The sequence below is a fragment of the Pholcus phalangioides genome, unplaced genomic scaffold, assembly GCF_987345545.1.
Source record: "Pholcus phalangioides strain wild (caught in Gottingen) unplaced genomic scaffold, Ppha-v1.0 ptg000013l_1, whole genome shotgun sequence".
NCBI classification, from domain to species: domain Eukaryota; kingdom Metazoa; phylum Arthropoda; class Arachnida; order Araneae; family Pholcidae; genus Pholcus; species Pholcus phalangioides.
Genome location: NW_028301606.1, coordinates 10,949,383 through 10,972,446, shown reverse-complemented (window position 1 = coordinate 10,972,446; position 23,064 = coordinate 10,949,383). Strand labels below are relative to the sequence as shown.

The 23,064-nt window shown below is 33.6% G+C and overlaps 1 protein-coding gene across 2 annotated transcripts in view; it reads right to left on the bottom strand.

Moving 5' to 3' along the window:
• The window catches only part of mys (position-specific antigen beta subunit myospheroid), a 31,316-nt gene that overhangs the window by 4,313 nt on the left and 3,939 nt on the right, over positions 1 to 23,064 (bottom strand). For both annotated transcript variants that reach the window (XM_089240709.1, XM_089240710.1), the window contains exons 2-18: positions 10,229 to 10,295; positions 9,754 to 9,854; positions 7,788 to 7,895; positions 7,612 to 7,696; positions 6,073 to 6,301; positions 5,708 to 5,879; positions 5,232 to 5,315; positions 4,793 to 5,056; positions 4,219 to 4,295; positions 3,167 to 3,218; positions 2,766 to 2,921; positions 2,534 to 2,676; positions 1,822 to 1,894; positions 861 to 942; positions 643 to 752; positions 422 to 520; positions 169 to 298 (exon numbers count right to left, since the gene is read on the bottom strand). In XM_089240709.1, the coding sequence (XP_089096835.1) occupies positions 169 to 298; positions 422 to 520; positions 643 to 752; positions 861 to 942; positions 1,822 to 1,894; positions 2,534 to 2,676; positions 2,766 to 2,921; positions 3,167 to 3,218; positions 4,219 to 4,295; positions 4,793 to 5,056; positions 5,232 to 5,315; positions 5,708 to 5,879; positions 6,073 to 6,301; positions 7,612 to 7,696; positions 7,788 to 7,895; positions 9,754 to 9,854; positions 10,229 to 10,286 (2,023 nt within the window). In that variant the 5' untranslated portion in view covers positions 10,287 to 10,295. The remainder of the gene's footprint in view (positions 1 to 168; positions 299 to 421; positions 521 to 642; positions 753 to 860; positions 943 to 1,821; positions 1,895 to 2,533; positions 2,677 to 2,765; positions 2,922 to 3,166; positions 3,219 to 4,218; positions 4,296 to 4,792; positions 5,057 to 5,231; positions 5,316 to 5,707; positions 5,880 to 6,072; positions 6,302 to 7,611; positions 7,697 to 7,787; positions 7,896 to 9,753; positions 9,855 to 10,228; positions 10,296 to 23,064) is intronic.

The following is a 23,064-nucleotide window of genomic DNA, read 5'->3' as shown; positions in this document are numbered from 1 at the left end:
CCACATAAACTTAAAAACCTCAAATTAAAAAAAATAATTTTAAATTAAAATAATACTGGTACCAATGTCATGCAGTTGGAAATTTTCTTTCAACACTTTAAAAAAAATTTAATTTGAGATTTTTAACAATGCTCTAAAAACAACCAAATATATGCAATTTTCACTCACCTTCGACCTTAGCTACACCCACAGCAATGAATTCGCAATCTGTGCAATTTTCAGGAGGAACATTGTTATCATCTGGGAAGATCTGACACTCAACACAATCTCTGAATGCATCACATTTGAGTGGACAAGTCTAAAACATTACATATTAAAGAAAATCAATTTTAAAATCTATGAAAAATGTTTTTGTTCAAAAAATTGGATCACTTTCACAAGAAGGATGGCAATGAAAAGTTGAGAGCACAAGACAACTCACAGGACAACGTTCACAGAATGATCCACTATAATGACCCTCCGGTAAATCATGACACTTGCACATGCCACAAACACAATCTCCATGACCACTGCATATTTTCTAAAATTAGATTGTTTTCATTTAAAAAAAGTTTCACATATTAAAACTCATAAAAAGAGTTTGAGAGTACTATAAATGTGAATAAATACAATAAACGAAAACAAATAAAATCAACAAGTTACCCCATTTGGAGCGACACAGGTGTCATTGGTATCCCTACATCCACAATCATTTCCCTTCCATCCAGGTTTGCACAAACATTTTCCACATTCACATGTTCCATGATCAGGACCTGATGCCAAAATCCAAAATACCATTGATTATAATGTGGAAAAAATTCATAATAAATACAAGAATTTACAGAGGTTTATCAAAAAATTAATAATTATTAAAGGCTTACCACTGCATATTTTCCCATCAGATCTGTCACAAGAATAATTATCACATTGGCAAAATGCTCCTGATACTTTCTCTTCTGGGTTCTTTTACCATGCAAAAAATAAGCATAAAATCATTTTTAAAAGCTTTTATAAAAAATTAGTATGGGCTTAATTTATGAATTAAAATAAAATTTACTACATTTTACACTGGAAAAAAATTGTTTTTTTTGTCCCATTCATACAAAAAACTAATTTTTTTCTACTCGATTTTAAACCAGATTTTAATTAGCAATGCTTTATTATTATAAATTTGCTCTTTGTATTATCGCTTTTATTCTTAAAGAAAACCAAAATTGATAGCTATAGGATCAGAAAGAAATTTCATAGAAAAGAAAAATTTAAAAATTGTTTTTCTGTAGGTTTTTAAGTGTGTGTGTGTCACTGATACAAAGAGCATCCCAGCAAGGGAGTAGCAGCGAGCTGCAGATATTGATGATTGCCTGCTTAGTGCTTTGAAATGGTTCTTTTATGAACGCACAATACTTATTAACTATTCTGGGTAGCTTAGGATAAACAATGTTTAAGGCCAGGAAGCCAGGGTTGACCAAAGTTTGGTTTACTGCACTAAAATTTGCCTAAAACACAATCAGGCGATATATTTTTGTCTTAACACTATCATTTAACACTTAGCCTTGGTGTATAAGGGATTGAAATCTAGAATCAGCCATACCTTGTGTGGAATATAGTAAGTTCATATGAATGGTAGATGACATGATAGATTCCCATTATTAATTTTTTTAATAACATTACATAATAGCATTCACATGAATATAGGTCTACACTGCTTCTTGGATAATAATCGAATATACTTAAATTTATCAATGTGGAACTTATGTTGCAACTTGTACACCAGATGAAATATTCACCATTTAAAATTTAAAAAAAGAAAATAAGCAGGACAAAAATCTCCAAAACATTTACCTGTCTCTTGAAGCATTCACATTCTCCACACCTGCAAACACCTCTTCCTGAGCATGATTTTGTATCGTTTCCACTATAATGGGAGAAAAAAAGTCATTTTTCCTACAAATTTTTCAAAAATCTGCACTTCAAACACCAAGACTCATCTAGAAAAATTATTGCATTTATGGCATATTGTTAGGAACCAAAATACGAGTTCATAGAAATGTGTCGTAAGTAAATTATAAATTAAAAAAATCTAGCTACAACTGTCTGACCAATGTAATTACATAACATTCTTAAGTATTTTTTAGGAAACTCATTTTCTCTTACAAAAAAATCATTTGTTGGCATTTTTTCCATTAAAATGGTTCTTTTATGAACAATTTAAAAATAAGATTTGTAATTACTATTCATTCAATACATGAGTAAGGGAATAAAAAGTCAGTTATTTGAGAGAACAAAATCCCTCACAATTTCATGAAATGAAATTAAACTCATTTTGAGTTTAGATGTTGAAAAGGTTTTCATAAAACCATTTTCCTGGAACTATCAATTGTGAAATTGGTAATTTCTGAAAAATAACTTTTTCAATTAAAGATTCTCCAAATCTGTCAATAAATGGTTTACATTACATTCAGAAGAGAAAAAAAATTAAAGGCAATGTTCCAACTTGAAAAACATATGTATGATAAAATCAATCGCTATTTAAAGAAATTGGCGGCAAACTTACAAGAAACAACCAGCATCATCAGTTGCTTGATCACTATCTTTTGCATCACATTCGCATTCTCGTCCATAACGATTGTTGTAACAACTACAGACACCGCACTCATAAGTACCATTGCCAAAAGTACACTTATTGCTGTTACGTTCCTGTGAAAGAAACATTCATAAAATTTACAATTTTTTCCTGTAACAAAATATGTTCAAGTGAAGATTATCCAAAGTTCCAAGTGACTTACTTCATTCCAAGGTTTCTCACACTCGCATTCACATATCATTTCCAAATTTACAGTCAATGCTTCATTCAAACCAACAGGATAGATTTGGAATGTCTGATTCCATTCTCTGCGGTCTTTTGGACAGGAGGTGACCTCAATATTAGCTTCAAAAGTGACCTTGAAAAAAAATATATTGATCACTTACATCTAAAAACTCTTCACAGTATATGAATTTCACCAGGAAAAAAAACTACCATCATTTACATACATTAACAAATTATTTTCTTTAATATATTGTCATGCAACTAATTTTATTCAACTTAACAAAAAAAAATTGTAAGTATAAAAAAAACATGAAGCATTCAAATCATGAAGCATTATTTCATGCGATTTAATTTGATCATTTCCAACAAAGTACTAACATTTGTGCCGACTTTGAGACCTTTGCAGATGTTAGTCTTCTCTTTCTTGCCTCTGCAAAGAATGCAAAAAAGTAGCATGTTGAGTATGAATTGCACAAAGTAATAAAATTATGATATGCATCAAAATCAAAATCAACTTCTGAAAGATAACACATTAAAATATAACATCAAAACGAAATAGTTTGAGGCTGAAATTCATGCATATGTTGTAAATAGTTATTATTTATTGAAATTAATAAAATTTTATCAGCATACAGATGAGCCAACTTTTGGAATCCAGAGATACTCTCGAGGTGCCCCCTTCCCCCACCACGAAACTGATCGAAAAATTTTTAATAATTTTTTTTAATCAATTGAAAAAAAGGTGCCCCCTCCCTCCCAGGCAGTAGCTCCTGAGCAGAATATAATCATCGTGGATGTTATTAGTGATGGATAAGCTGGGGTATATGAACTCTCAAAAGCAGTTGTATATTTTCTTTTTGATGACATTTGATAGTAAAAACAAAAAAAAAACTTCAAAATATAAGGCTGCTGAGACAATAAAAGCTCTGGTAGTATCACATGGTGTACAATCAATCTCTCTCTGTTATTGTGTTTGCCACATAGTTGTTAATAGAATACAATAACAATTATATAAGGATGTCTGTAACTAAGACCATCTCTGATAAATGGTTGCCCATAAATGCTAAGTAAACAAATTTTGCGTAAATACGGTCACCAAGGCATTTTTTGATGGCTACTTGATGGAAGTGACATCTTCAAATGAGTAGGTAGGTTCCGTGGACTAGGGCCGCCCTCTATATATGTTTTCCCAACAGTGACCATAGTCATTGAGTCAAGACATCCCGGAAGCTCAGGAAAAATCAAAAAAAAAAAAAAATTCTATATTTAAAAGAAATTTTTAAAAAATTTCTCCCAAATCTAATTTTCTGGGCAGGTCTGAGCATATTATAACGCATTACCAAAGAAAAAAAAAGATTCTCTAAAATAACAAACATACACATTCAAGCTTTGGAAAACTAAAAAAGGAATATAAACAAATCTGTCCTTACCCCAGACATGAAGAATAATAAGTAACCTGGATATTTTTTCCAGCATTATCTTTGAGTTCTACTGCTGAAGTGATTTTCTGTAATGAAAATATGAAATAATGAATTCTCCAACATAACTCAAAGTAAAAGAAAAATGAAATAAAAGATTGAAAAGTTTTGAAACAACGTACAAATACACAAAACATCAAGGTGTTTTTTTTAAATATTAAAAACTACTTAAAACTAATTTTCATTTTAGAAAACCCTGATTTTGGACTGGTCATCATATTATAATTGCAAGTTTTCACTGAGCATTTTACTTGCTGGTGTGACAAGCATCTTCAGGAGATACCCATCCACTTTAAATGGTTGCCACTTAACTGAGCAAATATTTGAGAGAAAACTATCGCCCACAATGACCAAAGAGCTCAAAAACCTTTTTTATTATACTTTTGCAATGGCCATGAAAGCCTTATACTCAATAAATTCTAATTAACTTCCAATATTTTAGACCATAAAAAACATGCTGCTACTTTAATGCATTCATAAAATCATGTTCAATTAATCAGAACTTGTTTAAAAAAAAAATACATACTTCATACTGATTACGGACAAGGTCTACAACGTTTGAGGAATCATTTTCCAATTTTCCTGAACTAGAACCCTCAAGTAGATTGCTTAATCTCTCATATACAGGAACTTGATTGGCAGTGACTGCAAATATGATATTAACTTTGTTCTCTTGAATTTTTTGGTTGATCTGACTCAGAGAAGGATAATCTTGGTGAACACTTTCTGTATAATAACCTTCGGTATCCAAATGGCAATAACCATCATTTGGCTTCACAATTCCACCAAGCTATAAAAGGTAATGAAAATACTTCAAATACTTCAGGTAAAAGAACAACTATACTAGTTATCCCTAAAAAAAAAGAGATTTTGCCAAGACAGGTTTTCTTAAGGAAACTTTTTATTTCTCTCAAAAGTGAAGATAAAATTAGGTTTGTAGATATTATAATGGACTCGCAACTTACCTTACCATCACCAGCATAATGAAATCCACTGTCAGAAGAAAAAACAAGCATCTTCCTAGATTTTTCTCTCCATTTGATTTCTTCCTAAATTTTAGTAACAATAAATATAACTTAAAAAAACAAAAAAAAAACATTAAAAAAAATGGTCAGGCTACTTAATACTTAAACTCTGCACATCATATTTTAAAGTGTGTAAGGAACTCTTGTGTACAAGAAACCCGATATTTTAGGCTTAAAATTTGAAGGGAAAAAAGTTTAAAAGTTATATCTGCAATATTATCCATGTATAAGAAACTCCCCCTACCCTTGAGACCTAATTTTTAGCAAAAAGAGGTTCCTTAAACATATTAAAATATTGTAACTTGAATTATGTGAAAAAATTTTCACTAAAACTTATTTTTTCCTTCAAAAATATGTTTGTTTTTTTTAATTAAATAATTTCTAAAGAAATAATTTTGTATCTGAAGTGAACTAACCTTGCACACAACAGCTTGCATTATAGCATCAAATCCTCCTTCGGGTGCATCCAAATTTCCAGATACTCGAGCCTGCCTCACTAATGTAGCAAACTGCTGAGTTTTCAGGTCCAGGGGCATATGATTTCGGAACCCATATGGAGAAGCACAGTCAGAACATGGCTCCTTCAGTCTGAAAGTTTGAATTCCCCACATGAATGATACTAGCAAACAAAACTTGAATTTCATCATATCTAAGAGAACTTCATAAACATTCAGAATGCATCCAAATGTCTTTACTAAACATTTTCCAAACTTACAAAAAAATTGAAAAATTATAGAATTTAAAAAAATGGTAATTTTTAAAAACTAAAAACCATACTCACTTTTCAGGAACTGTGCTAACATATGGCATCACAACTTTGTCGACAAATGAACCAAATCCAAGACGAAAATTACTGGTGATGTTTCCCATTTCATAAGCAAGCTTATTTCCTAACTCTGCCAGTTTGTCCTTGTCATCCTTCATGGAGTTGGAAAGATCCATCAAATAATAAAGATCCACAGGATAGTCTTCTGCCTGTCTGAAATCAACAACTAAAGGAAATGGAGAATCTGGAAAGAGATGAAAATTTTATGAAATTAGAAAAGTTCCCAACAAAAGAATCAAAATGTACAGTAGAGCTTCCCAAATCTGAACACTTCCGCCAAAAATTTTGTTTTTCCACCAGGGACCTCTGATTTTATTCTTAAAAATTTATATTCTTTAAAAAAATTTTAAAGAATGATTTTTCTATATATATAATGCATCTGCAATTTTATTTCTTTTATGTACTACTTATTGTTGGTGTCCACTACGATTTCTGGGCTTCAGAGAAACAATGACGACAACTGCATGTCTCAATGAATGGTGATTACTCAGAAAGTCAGCTTTCATCAAAAGAAAAAGAGAAGTTTTTTCTTCATTTCATTTCTCAGTGCTACAGTAAACAGTGTTTTAGATTTTGTCCAGCACTCTATTATTTTCTGTCGTTATTTAAGTGAATTTCCAAAACATGCCGAAAACGTCAAGTTATGTGTCAGGTGCAAACAGTATTTATGTATACATGAGAAAGTTAAACTTCTGAAAAAGATTTTCGAAAGTGTTAGAAAGATGTTCAAAACTTCTTTTGAAAAGAACTTTTGAACGTGAAACACCAGTATGGATATTGTGTGCAGAATATAGAATCAAAAAATCAACTGTTTATATGATCTTCAGAAACAATTTTTTTTTTCAGTTTTTTTACTCTTCAGATCCAAGCAATGACTATAAAAATTTTTTAAAGAATAATGATTTTTTTTTCTATAGATGACTAACAACGGTACGTAAATTAGAGAAAAAAAATTGTTTTTTCAATTGTCTTACACACACACTATACACATAATATATTGCTTTATTAATTTTTTTTTTCGAAGGAAAATATAAATCAAAGTACTCTAACAAGTATATTACTGCTTTAAATATGTAGACAGGAATTCTCTAAAAAAAGTTACTTAAAAGTTTCTTAAATTTCAACAAAAGTTACTCCATAATCTGGAAGATTTTCTAATTCGGAGTCACCCACATCCCAAGGAGTTTGGAGATTTGAGAGATCCTACTATACTAGTATATAAAGTTATAATCTACACATTTTTCAATTAATCACAGTAAATTATTAAGAATACATAGAAACTGCTCAAGATTAATAAAATTTACAAAATATAAAAAGAACGACATGAAGTTTAATAACGAAAAATATCTACAACTAAAAAAGTTGACATGATAGCATTCTCATGATTTAAATGGCAGACACCTTCACAAAAAAAAGGACATACATACAAAGTAATATTGAAAATGCCAACTGAAAACTGATTTAGCAAGTCTTATTGATCAGTAACAAACATACTTGGTCTAAGTTTTAGCTTGATCTCTTGTGGTTTTATTTGGATAGCTTCACCTTCTTTGGCACCTTTGTTACTCAATTCATGATCCTACACAAAAAGAAACAATTAGCTATCAAAATCAGTTTTGGATGATTTATTAATCAAAATCAAAATGCATACGAGTAAAAAAAATTCTCACCTTCACTTTGACCATACCCTGACCTGGAATAACAATATCTTCCTCTGCACATTTGCCACGAAGATTTCCTGTGTAATCACATCTTCTACTTCCATCTAAAGTGAAGTCCTGGGAATGATTTTAAAAAGAAAAGGATAAATATACTTGTATGAATTCACGAAGGAATCTAAAAGTCTTGCCTCAAAAAATAAAATACTCAGTAGATACCATGTTAAGTAATAAAATCGAGAGTCAAGAATTTTGTTAACAATAGCCTATTCATGATATTTGAAAAATACAAGGGTGGCCATACATCCTGTTTTAAACTTAACAGTTTTAGCAGTGGTATCATTTTGATATAAATGCTCATTGAATCTTGTATGCTTCTGTTTTTAGACATTATTTCAATATTTGGTCACACCAATACTAATCATACCTAACTTCTTAAAAGTTTCCTGTATCAAACCAGTTTAGAATGTGTCAGCAAAGGTTGTGAATTGTCTTATTAATCAGCCATCAAGCCAATTAATTTCTCTGTGTGCTACCCACAGTGCCTCTTTTTATGAAAACGTGCAAGATTTTTTTTTTTTTTTTTGGAAGGTTGAAGCTATTAAAATATATTTTTTGATAGAATTTTTTATAAAAACATTAAAACTGATGTTTTTTGCTGTAAATTTAAAATCATAAAAATAATAGCAAGAAAAGTTAATTAGTAAAACTAATTAGTTTTTAAATAGAAATGTTGAATTGTTAATTAAATGAAATGAGAGCAAGGGTTGTTCAAGTTCAAAATAAAAGCAGGAAAATATTTTCAGTAATTCATGCTAAAAATGATATATTGAAATTTATAAAATGACCATGTGAATCTTATATTTTTTTTTTCTTGTATGTTACTAATTGTATGATAGAATGTATATCTTTAAAAAAAAGCTTGAGGACACAGCCTTGCAAAACATGATGAAGATAATAGTAATAATAACCCCAGATCTTGAAATATAGTTGTTCAACTCCATCTAGTGATGAGATAATGAAGTAGAAGGATGCCTGTGTAGGTGGCAGCAGTTGTATGACAAATTATTCTGTCATATCCATGTGATAAAGACTGCAAATCTGCATGACTGCATATGCCGTCGTAGGCACCGACGTTATGCATGGTATGCCGTTGTAGTCAGATGACTGATTAACATTAACAATAATCAGCAAGTATTGGTATATATTTTCTGGTTTATTTTAATAGATCTAATTCAAGGGTGAGTCTGGAAATTCAATATTCAGTTTTTTTCTCTGTTTTGGGCATCCAGACATGGTGTTTTTGTCTAGAGGTTCAGAGATGTAAGTGTATGAATAAATGGAGCATGCTGTTGTGGACAAAATGGAGATGCAACCTGTTGTCTACAGGCTGATACAATAATTTACAAGAGACAAGTGTGATATAATTTCAGTTTCAAAATACAAAATAATGATTAGCCTACACATGAGGAAGTGAAAAATTTCTATTGCTTTGGATGAAAAATAATTTGTAAAATGAACCAAAATCAATAATTATAAACAAGGTTATTTTTTATTTCTGTGGTTAGGTATGGCCTATACTTAAGACAACCATAATATTATTTATGGGCATTGTATAATATTTTATCATATGTATATATTGTTTATAATTTTTGTGATTGTGTTTTTAATTGGGTTGCTGTATTTTTTAATTATATGACATCCATATTTGTCATGGGCATCTTTTTCTCAGCCACCTCATTGGGCATTTTGGCTGTTGTGGCGTTGTATTTGTATACTTAGCATGTCCCTAATTATGTTACAGGCGAAAGTGATGAAAAATGCCCAAATGATATCATCCATGATTCTTATAAATGGCTTCTCTCTACCGTGTTATTCAAGTATGCTTATATACAAAATTATACATAAGGAAGAAACAATAAGTAGTTGCACGAGATATTGTGCATGTCAAAACTACTAAATTTATAATATTATTTACTTCTTGTGAACACCAAGCACATTCTGGATCTGCTGTTATGCATTCTCCACAAGTTTCTCTGGACACACATGGATTTCCCACAAGCTTTTCAGCTATCGGTTCTGCAATAAAAAGATGACTGTTAAAACAAAAATAACAATACCTTTTTGATTTGGAGCATAATCATATAGTGATATAAATCTGTTTTTCTATAAAATATGGGCTAATTGAAGAGAAATATCATTTGAACAGAGAATAAAGACATTGAAAATTTTGCAAAAACACTGAAGCCTAAAACCCTAATATTGTTGCTTAAAGCAGGATATCTCCGCAGTTTGAACTACAAACATTACAAGTGTAGAAATATATAGTTATTAAGTACAAGTATACTCCTACATATTATTTTTGAAGTTTTTAACAAGTGCATTCTTATCAGGCTATAAAGGATTCCGTATGACAAGATGCAATTCACAAACTATGATGAAGAAATAAATACCTTGTTCACAACATCCACAAGAAAATAAGGCTAAAAGGCAGATAGCAGGTAATCTCATTTTGGAAACCTGAAAATAAATTATCTCATGAGAAAACACATATTGCTTGGGAATTGAAAAACAGTTTTAAAAACATCTAAGAGGTTTATCTATCATTTACAATTTCGTAAATTAATCATCTTCAAGTTTAAATATAACATTCATATACCCAGCTCTAGAGAATATTATCTGCAACTTATCTCATTCAGCAATACTATAAATGCGGGTTACTTTAGTCTATTTTTTTCATTTCAAAAATTTACATTCCAATAAACCTAATATTATTACTACTTCTAAGTTCTGCTAACCTTTTTTCACATGGATAGGCTATCTTAGATTATGTAGGCATATATATAAATAAAAAAAAAGGGATTTTCTTAACTTAAGCTAATTAAAAAAATTTAAAACATTTTGAGCCAATGCTACCCTTGTATGCAGATAACTTTGGCCCACTTCACTTTTTCTTATTTTGAAACATTAAAGCTAGGATATTTCTTGAACCTTTGGGCTTGTGAGAAAACTTGAATTTTTGAAAGAAAACTTTTTTTAAATTGCAAAACAGCACACATAATTACATGAATACAGAACACAAATAATATACAAAATAAAATAAAGACAACACAACAAAAGACAAAACATACACTATGCAGCTCTTAGGGACCTATTTGGTCCGTCCTAGAGCTTAAAAAATTCTATACATAATAAATGGCACACTCTTGATTTATTTACTTAATTTTATTCTTTTTTTTTCTATAATAGATATTTCGAATTTTGCCTTGGTTACCTATTTATATTTCCAATAAGCTTTTCAAAATTTGTTATAGAATTTGAAAATATGAAAATTTATTTCTTGAGATGTTTATTTATTCTAAGGTCAAATTTGTTACAAATGATTGGTCCTAGGTAATTTATACTTTTCTGAACAAGGTATTTGTTTGTTTTTGGAGTTGAATAGAAGAAGTTGTATCTATTTGAGGTTCTATCGTTATTAGTTTTGAAAAATAATTTATGGCTTTTAGCCATGAAAACTATCATTTTATGCACATAAATTTGCCTTAGATCAAGTATTAAAATTTCTGATTTCAGTAGATCTGGATTAATGTTATTACCTTACGTTTTATGCAATTGTAGATGTTAATTAAGTTCTTGATGTTATCATGGTAGGCACCACCCCCACACTGTAATAGAGTAAGTTACTCTTGATTGGATACAAGCATAGAAAACTGTTTTAAGGAGTTCCGGACTTACAATGTTTCTTAATCTGTATAAAGCTGCAATTTGTTTTCTTGTATTACAGACATTGTTAGAATGGCTATTACATTTTAGATCGTCTTGTATAACTACACCTAAATAGCTATATTCTCTTACTCTTTCTATGTGACTGCAAGAACAGATTTGGGAGGGGTATTTGCAAACATGCAATCTTAGTGATATTGAGTTTCTGGTTTTATATCTCTATGATCGTATTATAGAATACTATAATATATTTTATATCTCTTGTATTGATCACAAAAATAGCAATATTTACATGTTTTTTTTTAATTTCTACTTAACAGTGTTATGTCTCACAAATTGGCCAAAAAAAACCACTCTTTTAACAGGCTTTGAAGGCTTAATTATTAGGAACCCATAATCACACATTTTGTCAACTTGACTATCAAATGCTAGTTCTTCATTAGATACTAAAACCTTGAGATGACCTGGTTTGCAAGGGTACTCATAATGGAATTACCAAGGATTGCAACAGTACAACCTATTTTGGCCTATTAAAATACTGGGCCAAAGTAGGACATACTTTTGAAGTTACCAGAGCTTAAATTTTCAATTAATGTTTTCAGAAAAACTGAAAGATTAAACAAAATTTTAATCATACTACAGTTGAAAGCATTAAATTGTATTTCCATTCTACCTACCTCACTTGACGAATCTGGATTAAAACCCCCCAGTTGAAAGTTTGAACAATGAAAAAAACACGCTCAATCACAGCATACAAATCCACAACTGTTGCTGCCTGGTCGGAGAAATTCCTAAACTACCAAATTCACTCAGTTGCCTTGCTTAAGCTACTTAGCAAAAACTACAAAAAAACTAGTTCCTAAAAAATTTTTCTACAGTAATTAGAGGATATTTTATTATTTTATCGTTTTCAGCCAAAGAAGAGTCCATAAATCAGGGCAAAAGTAGCCCACGTTTATGGTGCTTTTATGCATCAAAAATTATATGCTGGACGATATGAAAATTTGGAATGAATATTAATATGGAGGAAAGAATATTTAAAAACTAATTTCAATAAAAATGAGCATAAATTACTTGACAACACAAAAGTATAAATCTGTTGATTGCCCAGATCAGTGTTTTCCAAAGTGGGCAACATCACCCTCTGGGGGAGGGGGGGGGGAATAGAATGGTCTAGGGAGGGCAGTAGAACCAAAGGGTTCAGTTAGTATAGGATCCTATGGTTTGGTTTGAGTTGGAGACTGAGAAAAAAATTGGAAAACTATGATCCAAATCAAAGGGGTTTTTTGGGGGAGGAGTTCTATAATGTTAATTATTTCTTCGCATATATAAGGGTCAATTGGATAGCATCTTTCATTTAAATACATAATTCCATAAAAATCATGTAAAATTCATATATTTTTCAAATAATAAATGAGAAGTAGGTACACCTAAATTTGTTTCTCGAGGAATTCATGTCAATCACATGAACAAGAAATAAACCATTTTCACACAGCAAGTGGTGCAAATTCTAGACCTGAGGACCCCTTGAGCAACAAGGACTCCCCCCCACAGGGGTAAATTGAAGAGACATTAGATCAGTGCTGGACAAACCCCAGACGCCACAGCCATGAAGTTACCATGGTGACTGGAAAATCGATATTAGCATGCAAAATTTTCTAAATGTGGTTGATAAATTCGAGTAACTTTCTAAACTGGAGACTAGGTTAACACAAAATCTTCTGATTTCATTACACTGCATCTTTTAGCATGGAAAAAAGTAAAAGAAAACATTACTTAGGACCGTTTTTTCCAAGCAAAATATGCTTGGCTCCTAAGAAATTGGGCTGACGCAGAAATATTTTTTCGATTTGTCAGGCCCTGCCTTAGATACACCTCTGGAGGAACCAAGGGGGTCCATGGACAACCTTCTAAAAGCCACTAGTCTGTACCAGTTTCCCAAAGTCTTTTATTCTATCCAGGTATTTTTTTCCCCATCAAAAAGAAATCTCATCTTTTCCCCCTTCTTAAGGAAACCCTTGAGATGTCCTACTATATTTATATAGCACCTCTCCAGTATGTTCCAGCCTCCCCCCACACAGATACAAACTACTTGAAGCAATAACAAAGCTGGGTCTAAAGAAACATTTTCTAGATTGGCCGTGGAGCCGGGGGGGGGGGGTAATCGCCCCTCACAAGAGCGGAATAATATGGGAAAAATTTGTCTGTTCCATGCGCCTGGTCTAGACAGCGCATTTTCTGTACATCTTACTCACGACAGCGATTCATTCTTACTGAATAAATCAAAAGTTTCATCAATAAAAAAAATAGAATTTAAAAAAATTCTATGAATTTCCGTAATTTCTAGTTTTGTATCTAGAGCGACATTACGTTACATCAATTTCGATATGTATCAGACATTTCACATTAGAAATCAAAAACACGGACGACCGGTTGGTTCGTACGCAATGAAACTGTTTGTGGTGAAGAACTTCCGGCAGAGAAATGAGTCAAAAGTGAGCGTTTTTTCCAAGCAAAAACCGAGTCATTGCTCTTTCGGCGTGAGCCAGTAGCGATGAAAATTGCGTTCCCTTCTTTCGTTAGCTAAGGCAGAAGGGTGGAGGGGGGTCTCCCTCCAACTCATTGAATGAAGTTTTCAAGAGAGAAACACAGTCTGTGTATGCATATCGAATTGCAAGGTCGAGCTAGGGTTTGGACCTCTCCCAAGTGTGTTGTGAGTCGCTGCCTCTCTCTCCTACTTTTCCTTTTAACGCCTCTGTACCAGTCGTGGCTCAGCTCTTTGCAGGAGAAAAAAAAAAACTTGCCAGAAACAACTGCGAAAACTTCAAGGCAACAGATTACCTACATTTTTTTTTTTCAATGATACACATTACACTTTGAAAAAAAGTTCAAATTTCGTCCAGAACTGTTAGGTGTGATAAATAAAAGCTGAAAGCATCCGAGAGAAAACCACTAATCACGGGTTCTAGCAATACCTCGTTGATACCATGTAAGCCATCAGGGAGATATTGGTTCTAAGCGCCATATCACACGCAAACCGTATAAACATAACAATAATAAAAGCATAATTAAACATTAGTCATAAAAACGGGAGCATGATACATACTCCGATTTTGTGATGAATACCTTTGGTATCGATGGTCAACGATAAAAAATTTTAATTTAAATCTTACATTGAGGGGGAAGGTTAAGAAATTGATGACACGCAGATACATTTTATAGGATCGAGCTCGAATAACGGGATCTAAAGAAAAACACAGTAACAGCAGAAGTTATTTTTTATCAATCGTTCAATATCTTTTTCTTACCTTACAACCCATTATTTGGAAAACAAAAGATGCACTCATGAAAACCCCACCTTCAAAATAACCTATATCAGTTGTACAACTTCCGGAACGAGTGCCAAACGCAGCCCGCAAAGGGATTCCATCGGCCTCGCGGAAGGTATTAATCAAAAATTAACAATATACATAACACGATAAGAAAGAGAATTTCTGGCCCACGAGCGGTAGCTATCTCTCATATCCGGCCCATAAACTGAAAAGTTGTGCACCCCTGACCCATGGCAGAAATTAGACGGTGACAAAATTTAGTGGGGGGCTGATTTAGGCGGGAAAAAAGAACGTAAAAAAATTATCGAATTAAGTTGTGGAGGCGGCAAAATCATGTTTGCGCCGGTCAGCAAAAATCCCAGTTACGGTCCTGCCCTGCCCCATATAGGGTTCCGAGAATATAATCTCAAACATAAGTAAAAAATAAACCATAACCAAAGAATATGTTCATTAAAACATTTGTAATTATATATAAACACGGTTTTTTTTTCCTCTCCCTTTTTAGATTGAAAAAAGAAATACTTCCTCATTCGTGATGTAAATTTGAGATTCAATTCGATAATAAGGGTGTTTCTCTCGAGTCAGGGAGCGTTGAAAAATAGATTTCGATTTCACTGATAACATTACATCATGCAAAAAAAAAACTTTTTGAAGGAAGGGGGGGGGGAGAAAAAAAAAACCTCATGTTTATATTGCAGGTATTTGCCAGCGTATAAGACGCATTTGTTTTTCAGAGCTATTTTTCCTCTATTTTCTAAGGGTAAAACTGTGCCTTATTCACCGATACAGCCTTATATAAAATTGCACTGGCGTACGCAACGGTGAGATTGAGGTTCAACACCCTTAACTCCTCGAGCTGAGATTATTGTGCGCATTTGAACCTGAGTGAAGAATGAGAAAACAAAAATGACCCCCGCCCAAGAAAATCCCGTGTTCGCCGCTGCAAAGAAGATGCGTTTATCATACGCCAGCAATGACGGTGTTCTAAGTAAACAGCTATTTTGCTGGCGCCATGGATCCTTACCCTACTGAACACATTACAATAAAACCTTTCCGACCAACGATGGAGCAATACCGACTCAAAAAATTTGTTCAAAATGATGCTGGCTTTAAGGGAGAAAAAGGTGTTTTTGCTCATTTATAATTCTGGACTATATGCCATACAGCTCGCTATATTTTCATTCAAATTTCTGCTTTGTTCTGAAATACATCTCGCCCCCCCCCCTCCCAACTTTCGCGTATAAGCTCTTGAAAACCACTTCCCTAGAAAGCTATCCGCGTCAGTACCAGTAATTTTTATCGGGGCCGCCCTTACCAGACGCGAGACCCGGTGAAAAAATAATAGCGAGGCCAGAGGCGTCTTAATAATTTCGGGATTCCTCCTTAGCCCCGATTTTATATATTCTGTGGGAAAGGGGGAATCGGCAAATCCAAAATGGTGAAAAAGTACCATACAAAAAAATGTAGACACCACTACATATGAATGAAAATTTCTTACTGAAAAAATTTCAATTGATGAAAGAAATAACTTCACAAACTGGACCAAATGAAAGAAATTGTCTGAGACATAATGTAAATTCAGAATCGACGAATCAAAAATGAGAAAAATGATTAACAGAGAAATCCTATCACCCATGAAAATTCAGAATAAATGAAATAATTCCAGACTGGATGAATATTCAGAATAAACAGAATAAATGAAAGAAATACTTCTCAAATCGATGAAAATTCTGAATAAATGAAAAAATAATTCCATACCTGATAAAAATTCAGAAAAAAAAAACAAATGAAAAAAATACTTCAACAATTGATGGCATTCCAGAATTCCAGAAAGGAATTATCAATTACCAATACTGTAAGTGCGGAGACCCGGTTCGACTGCACCTGTCGCACACCCATAAGAGCGGCTCTGATTTTTATTTCCCGAGGAAACTCTAATACCAAATGGTTCGGACAATTCTAAAATTTAACGGAAACCTCGTTCAGAAACACGAGTCACATGTAATTTTGAATGATTTGGAGATAAAAATACAAAACCTAAAATGAATGGATTTTATTTGGTAGGAAGATAAGGCACAGGTCGATAAAACTGGATTTCCGTCTCGTTATGCTAAAGTGTTCCGTGAGTGTTTATGCTTTAGAAAGAAGGGATGTTTGTATTAGTCAGGTCTGGAAACACTTAACAGACAAAACAACAGATAAAATGCCTCACGCTCAAATCCTTTAGGCTCATTGGCATTTGAAAATTTTTTATACAACATAGATTCTAGTGCTGTTTATTTGAAATAAAAAATATATATATTTAATCGGAGAAGTCCAAATTAAATCATGAAGGATTCCCGCTGCTTAAGAGCCGTTGTGGAAACAAAATACAATGCTGGGTGAAAAAAAACCGATTGCTGGGATGTGGTGAAATTATAGTTTTCCAAAAAAAATGCATTTTCATTCATGATGCATTTTTTTTTCTTCCAAAAGAGAAGCAACTAGAAGAGCTCCAGATCCAAGATGATATATACAGGGCTCAGCACGGATCATGGCCTCAAAACTAGTGAAAATAGTGACCAAAATATTTAAAAAAGTGACCAAATAGTGACCAAAATGTTTAAAAAGTGACCCAATAGTGACCAAAATAATTTTAGAAAGAGACCAAATGGACAATGAATTTTGATTATTACCAAATTGAATGAATTGAAATTGAATTTAGTTTTCACTCAACTTTGTATTTCAATGGAGCTCATCGAAATTGCTTTTTTTACATATAGTAGTGTGAAATAAATCAAACTCGAATGCATTCTGCTAACCAGAAAAGTTTTGAATAACTTATCAAATTTATCAACAACTATGTGTGAGAGAGTAACATTACATCCTTTCTAAGTAACAGTAGCAATGCCTTCCCCCCCCCCATAGGGGCCGGTCAAGTACTACGTCATCATAGATGGGGGGGGAGGGGGTTTCCGATTTGCTGACTTTTGATGACAAGGGGGGAGGTTGAATAACGCTTACGTCATCAACCACCCTTTATGAAAATATGAGTTAGGATTCAGGGGGGCAGAGCTGATGACGAAATTTTGCTGACAGGGGAGGGGTGGTGGTCAAAAATGGCTAAAAATTTGCTTATATAATACTTGAATGGCCCATATTGCTATCCACAACCCATCTTAAAATCAATTTAAGCAGGAAAAACTTCAAAACGGGAAAAAATTTTCACATTCAAAGAAGGGAAAAAAAATGAAATAACACAAAATTTGATGAGAGAATTTGTCCCTTCTACATCCTAGTGAATTTTTCATTATGTTATGCTATGAATGACAGTATACGAAATGTACTCAAACTTTTTTTAACTAGTACAAATTGATTTACATAATGAGGTTTGTATAATATCTTCCAACAAATTTTAAGAAATTTACTATAATGATTGATTTAAAAAAAAACTAAAATTACATTTTTAACAATATTATTTTAAATTATTAAATTAAAATATTACTTAAACTACTGAATTAAATAAATCATTTAAATTATTAAATTAACTAAATTATTTTAATTGTTAGGGGCCGTTCAAGTATTACGTCATCATCGATGGAGGGGGTTCTGACTTGCTGACTTTTGATGACAAGGGGGGAGGGGGGATTTCGATAATGCTTACGTCATCAACCACCCTTTATGAAAATACGAGTTAGGATTCAGAGGGGCAGAGCTGATGACGAAATTTTGCTGACAATAGGGGGGAGGGAGGGGGGTCAAAAATGGCTAAAAATTTGCTTACGTAATGCTTGAACGGCCCCTTATACGTTGAGGGAGGGCAATCCATCCTCCCCCCAACGTCAATGGCAGAGCCTACTGATGTATACATGATGTATATCAATTGTCATCTGCCGCACCTCTAAGACCTTCAAGTCTATCTGCACCTATGGCTGGACTGGGAAGGGTGGGTGGGTCTACTCTTTTACAGGCGGAGGAGGCTCCAAAATAATACTGCCCTTGGGTGAGGGAGAAAACAAATCAGTTTTGAAATTGTTTGGTTTTTGAGAGAAAAATTTGTAAATATATATTTTCCTTTTTTTTTTACACACAACATACACCCCTGCAAAAAAAACATTTACTACTTTACCCAGAAACAATATAATTTTGCCCCCCCCCCCGTAATTTTTAACAGAAAAAGACTCCGCGGTCTTCCCCGGTAAATTTCCCATGAACCTTGTAAGCACCAACGTGGCGACTTTTTTCCGCGCCAACCAATCGCCGTTTTGCGGCGGTCAATTCAAGATGGCTGACAAAGGGAACATAAAATTACAAAAAAATATATAATTTATAACATGAATCAACCAAATATGCGGCAATATGCGAAAATCGATAGAAATATATCGGGAAATACGGAAAATTAGGATAAAATGAACACAAAAATCGAATCAACGACATACGAATTTTATAAATGCGGTTGATAGAGTTTATGGATGCTGCTGTCAGGGCTACCTATTTTAGCGCGAATAAAGTCGCCACGTTAGCTCGGACTCCTCCCGTAATTTTCAAAGAACAAAAACAGTGAATTCGCCCCCACCCGGGGCACTCGATTTACCATGGCCGTAATACGATATTTTTTCTGGAGGGGAAATGTAATTTTACTGCCCCTTGACTGTCAAAATTCGATAATTTTGCAAAGGAATTTATTTCCTTTTCTTAAATATACCATTCCATCAAAAATTCCATTCGAGGCATTGTCCCCCCCCCCCCAGTTTTGGATTTGATCACGGTATGTAGCAACCCGGGCCGCAAGTACGTACGAAAATTTACTATCGCCCGGGGCCGGTATCCATTTTTAATAACGGAAAAAAGAGTAAACTCGGCACCCTTCCTCGTTCAACACCCGTGGAACCAGACCCCGCCCTCTCATATTGCGGTCATAACAGCGATTCGAGACAAAAACGTTGTAATAACTTCCGAGGTCTGAAAAGGGGATTTTTTTACACAACACCGAGAATGGAGCGCAATATGTCGATATTAAGTCAACAATCAGCATCGTGAAGATGCTCTAAATTAAGTTACGACCAGAAGCGGATAAAGGTCAGTTGATGACGGCCCCGGGCTTAAAAAAAAATTAATATTACGCCCCTTAAATTAGGAAAAAAGTATAAAGTAAGGGCCAAAGGCGCGGTCAGTGTGCCCACAGTTAAATCCGCCTCTATGTACGGTTCGCATGCACGTTAACTGAGTTTTCATCAGCCTGATGACCAATTTTCATCTGATTTGGTTAAACTAAACGTTGAATCCGAAGGTTTTTAACAACTGGCTGTTGCGAAGATATATTTTGGAAAGAGAGAAAATTCAACTGCCCCTGCGGGGGATCGAACCCACGTCCTTTCACTTTCCGGGTGAACGCACTAGACTACAGAGGCAACGAATCTTTCCTTGGAGCTCGTGTACACTGAAAAGGACCGTACATTGTCGGCCAGACCAGACTCAGGCCAAGCTCACAACTGCTGACGTTGCCATCAGATGGCGACTTATGGAAGGATGACGTCACTCTCCGCTACCACACGAAGGTTTTTAACAACTGGCTGTTGTGAAGATATATTTTGGAAAGAGAAAATTCAACCGGAAAGTGAAAGGACGTGGGTTCGATTCCTAGCAGGGGCAGTTGAATTTTCTCTCTTTCCAAAATATATCTTCGCAACAGCCAGTTGTTAAAAACCTTCGTATGGTAGCAGAGAGCGACGTCATCCTTCCATAGACGTTGAATTGCAGGATTCTGTGATCTTTTCATAAATAGTTCTCCTTTTGATCATATCTGGGGCTACGGTTTCTTGCTGAGATTTAAATCCAGTTAGAAAAATAGTACGAATTTTATTTCTAGATAGATCGCGATTTTCAGTCGGATGATATTTTTTTTATTGTAAGTAAATTCAAAATACTTGCGAGCTTCTTTAACGTTGGCCAGCTACAAGAGTATTCTCCAAAGCGTACTAATAATACGCTTAATACGTATTAATAGTACGCATCTTTAATATGCGCGCTTTGGTATTCTCCCGCTGCGCGTAAGTCAGTTTCTGCATGGGCTCTCTTTATAAACTCGCTCAATGTAAATGAGCCTTTAAATCGTCATTTCAAATATTAAAAAAAATTAATGAAAGTAACGATAGAACAAACAACAAATGTAACTTGCTCGATGCTCCAAGAAAGGAATTCGGCCCTTAGGGCTAAAACTTTTTAAAACAAATAAAATAAAGGATCAATTTTAAAATAAGATGAAAATGAAAGAACGAGTGGGGAAATAAGAAAGAATGGTAGTAGAGGAGGGGAAAAAATTCTTTGTTGTAAATACGCCTTTTACGCTATTTTTTTCCGACCGGCTTTTCCATAAAATGACGACTCTTAACTATAAGGAGCTTTCTTTCCAAGCGCCTTGAAATCAAGTTATGCTGACGTCACACGGTATGCTCCTGGGAAGATTAAGACGCCTTCATATATATATATAGGGGTTCCTTGTACGATCGTAGTTCAATGAAGGGAGGGAGGAAATTAGCGACCTTGAACCGGTCAAGTTCCTCCTTGAAGAAAAGAAAAACACTGACAGCCGAAAAGCGCGCGAGACCGAGGTTTTTTTGCTAAAAAAAGTGGAAAAAGTGACCTGGGCCCGAAAATAGGTAATAAAAGTGACCAGCTTCTAAAAAAGTGACTTTTAGGGAAAAAAGTGACCCGTGCCGAGCCCTGTATATATCAAACCTAGCATAACCCGCAAAGTAACAAATAAGCCTTTCTTTCGTGTGGTTTCTTCTGCCTGCTCTCGCCCCCTTCCAACTGATGGTTATTCACATCCCAGAAATTTTTTTTTCTTCAAAAAAAATTCAGCAAAGCAGTTTCATAGGATATTCTCTACCAGATGAAACATCATTCAGTCTTCTTCGTGATTCACGTAATGATTGGGAAACTTAGCTCAATTAATTTCATCATGAAAATTATGTAGGTCTAATTGATTCATTACTATATAAGTTCAAGACTTTTAAAAATTGTTTATATACAGTCCCATCCAGAGTTCTAACATTTTTCTGCCATGAAAAAAATTCTTTCCATGTAACTTCAATGTTTAAAAATCAATTTTAAAATAACATGAGCATAATTTGGCTTCTTATTTAAAGCAGGGCTCAGCAATTTGGAGAAAATGTTTGTCACCAACACCAATTTTTTAGTCAACATGGTGGCTGAGATTTGTCAGGCCCTGGATTGAAGGCATGAAGGAGAAAAAGTTTCAATTCAAAACTAGAAATTTTTGTGTGTGTCTGATTAAAATAAGGATTTTTATGAACAGGTCTGTTTTTCTTCTTTAGATTAAAAATTTAAATGAATTCAAGTTTCTTCTTTAGAGAATTTCTTTCATAAACTTCTAGGAATTTCTAACCTCACAAAATGATCACTATAACATGAGTAAGCTAACTTATGAAAAAAATAGAGAAAAAAAAGGCAGAGGTCAAGCCTAAGAGAAACATAACATACAAAATATACAATAGAATCACCCTTATTCAGAACAAAGATAATTGACCCATTTGGAATGAGGAAAATTTCATATATATATATATATATATATGCTCCAAAGCAGAATATGCCCAAAACTGTGACGTGCATCATAGAACAATCAGTGCTGCTGCTGCAGAACAATTTCAAGAAAAGTGTTGAAAATGCTATTATGAGATATTTTTACCACAGAACATTTCCAGCCAGGTGAGAGCTTGTCACAGAACAATGCAAAACATTCTGCTTTGGGGCAGATATGAATGGGCTTTAAAGCTAAGATAGGGTCAAGTATTACATTCATATATAATTTTAGATATATAAATCAAACTAAGTTCATAAATGATTTTCATTTTATTTCTTTAGTCACTAACCCCCATTCCCTCAGCCCACACTTATTTTTCAATATGTTCATACAAAAATTTCTTTTTGTTGTACCAAATATAAGAGGTAGACATTTTTCACTGGTAAGTTATTAGCCCACTCAAAACCTGTTAGAAACATGTTTTGAAACAACTTAAGAATAACAAAAATACAATGCAGCATCTAAAATTCTATGGAAAAACCAATTTTTCATTGAATCAATTGTACCTGAAAAACAATAATTCAGGATCGCTATTCAATTTGCTTCAACATCACAATAACTGTTTCAATGGTCAAATTAGTTGTCTATTGTGACAGGAAAATATGACACACTGTTCCCCCTTATACCAGAAACATGAATGTCTAAA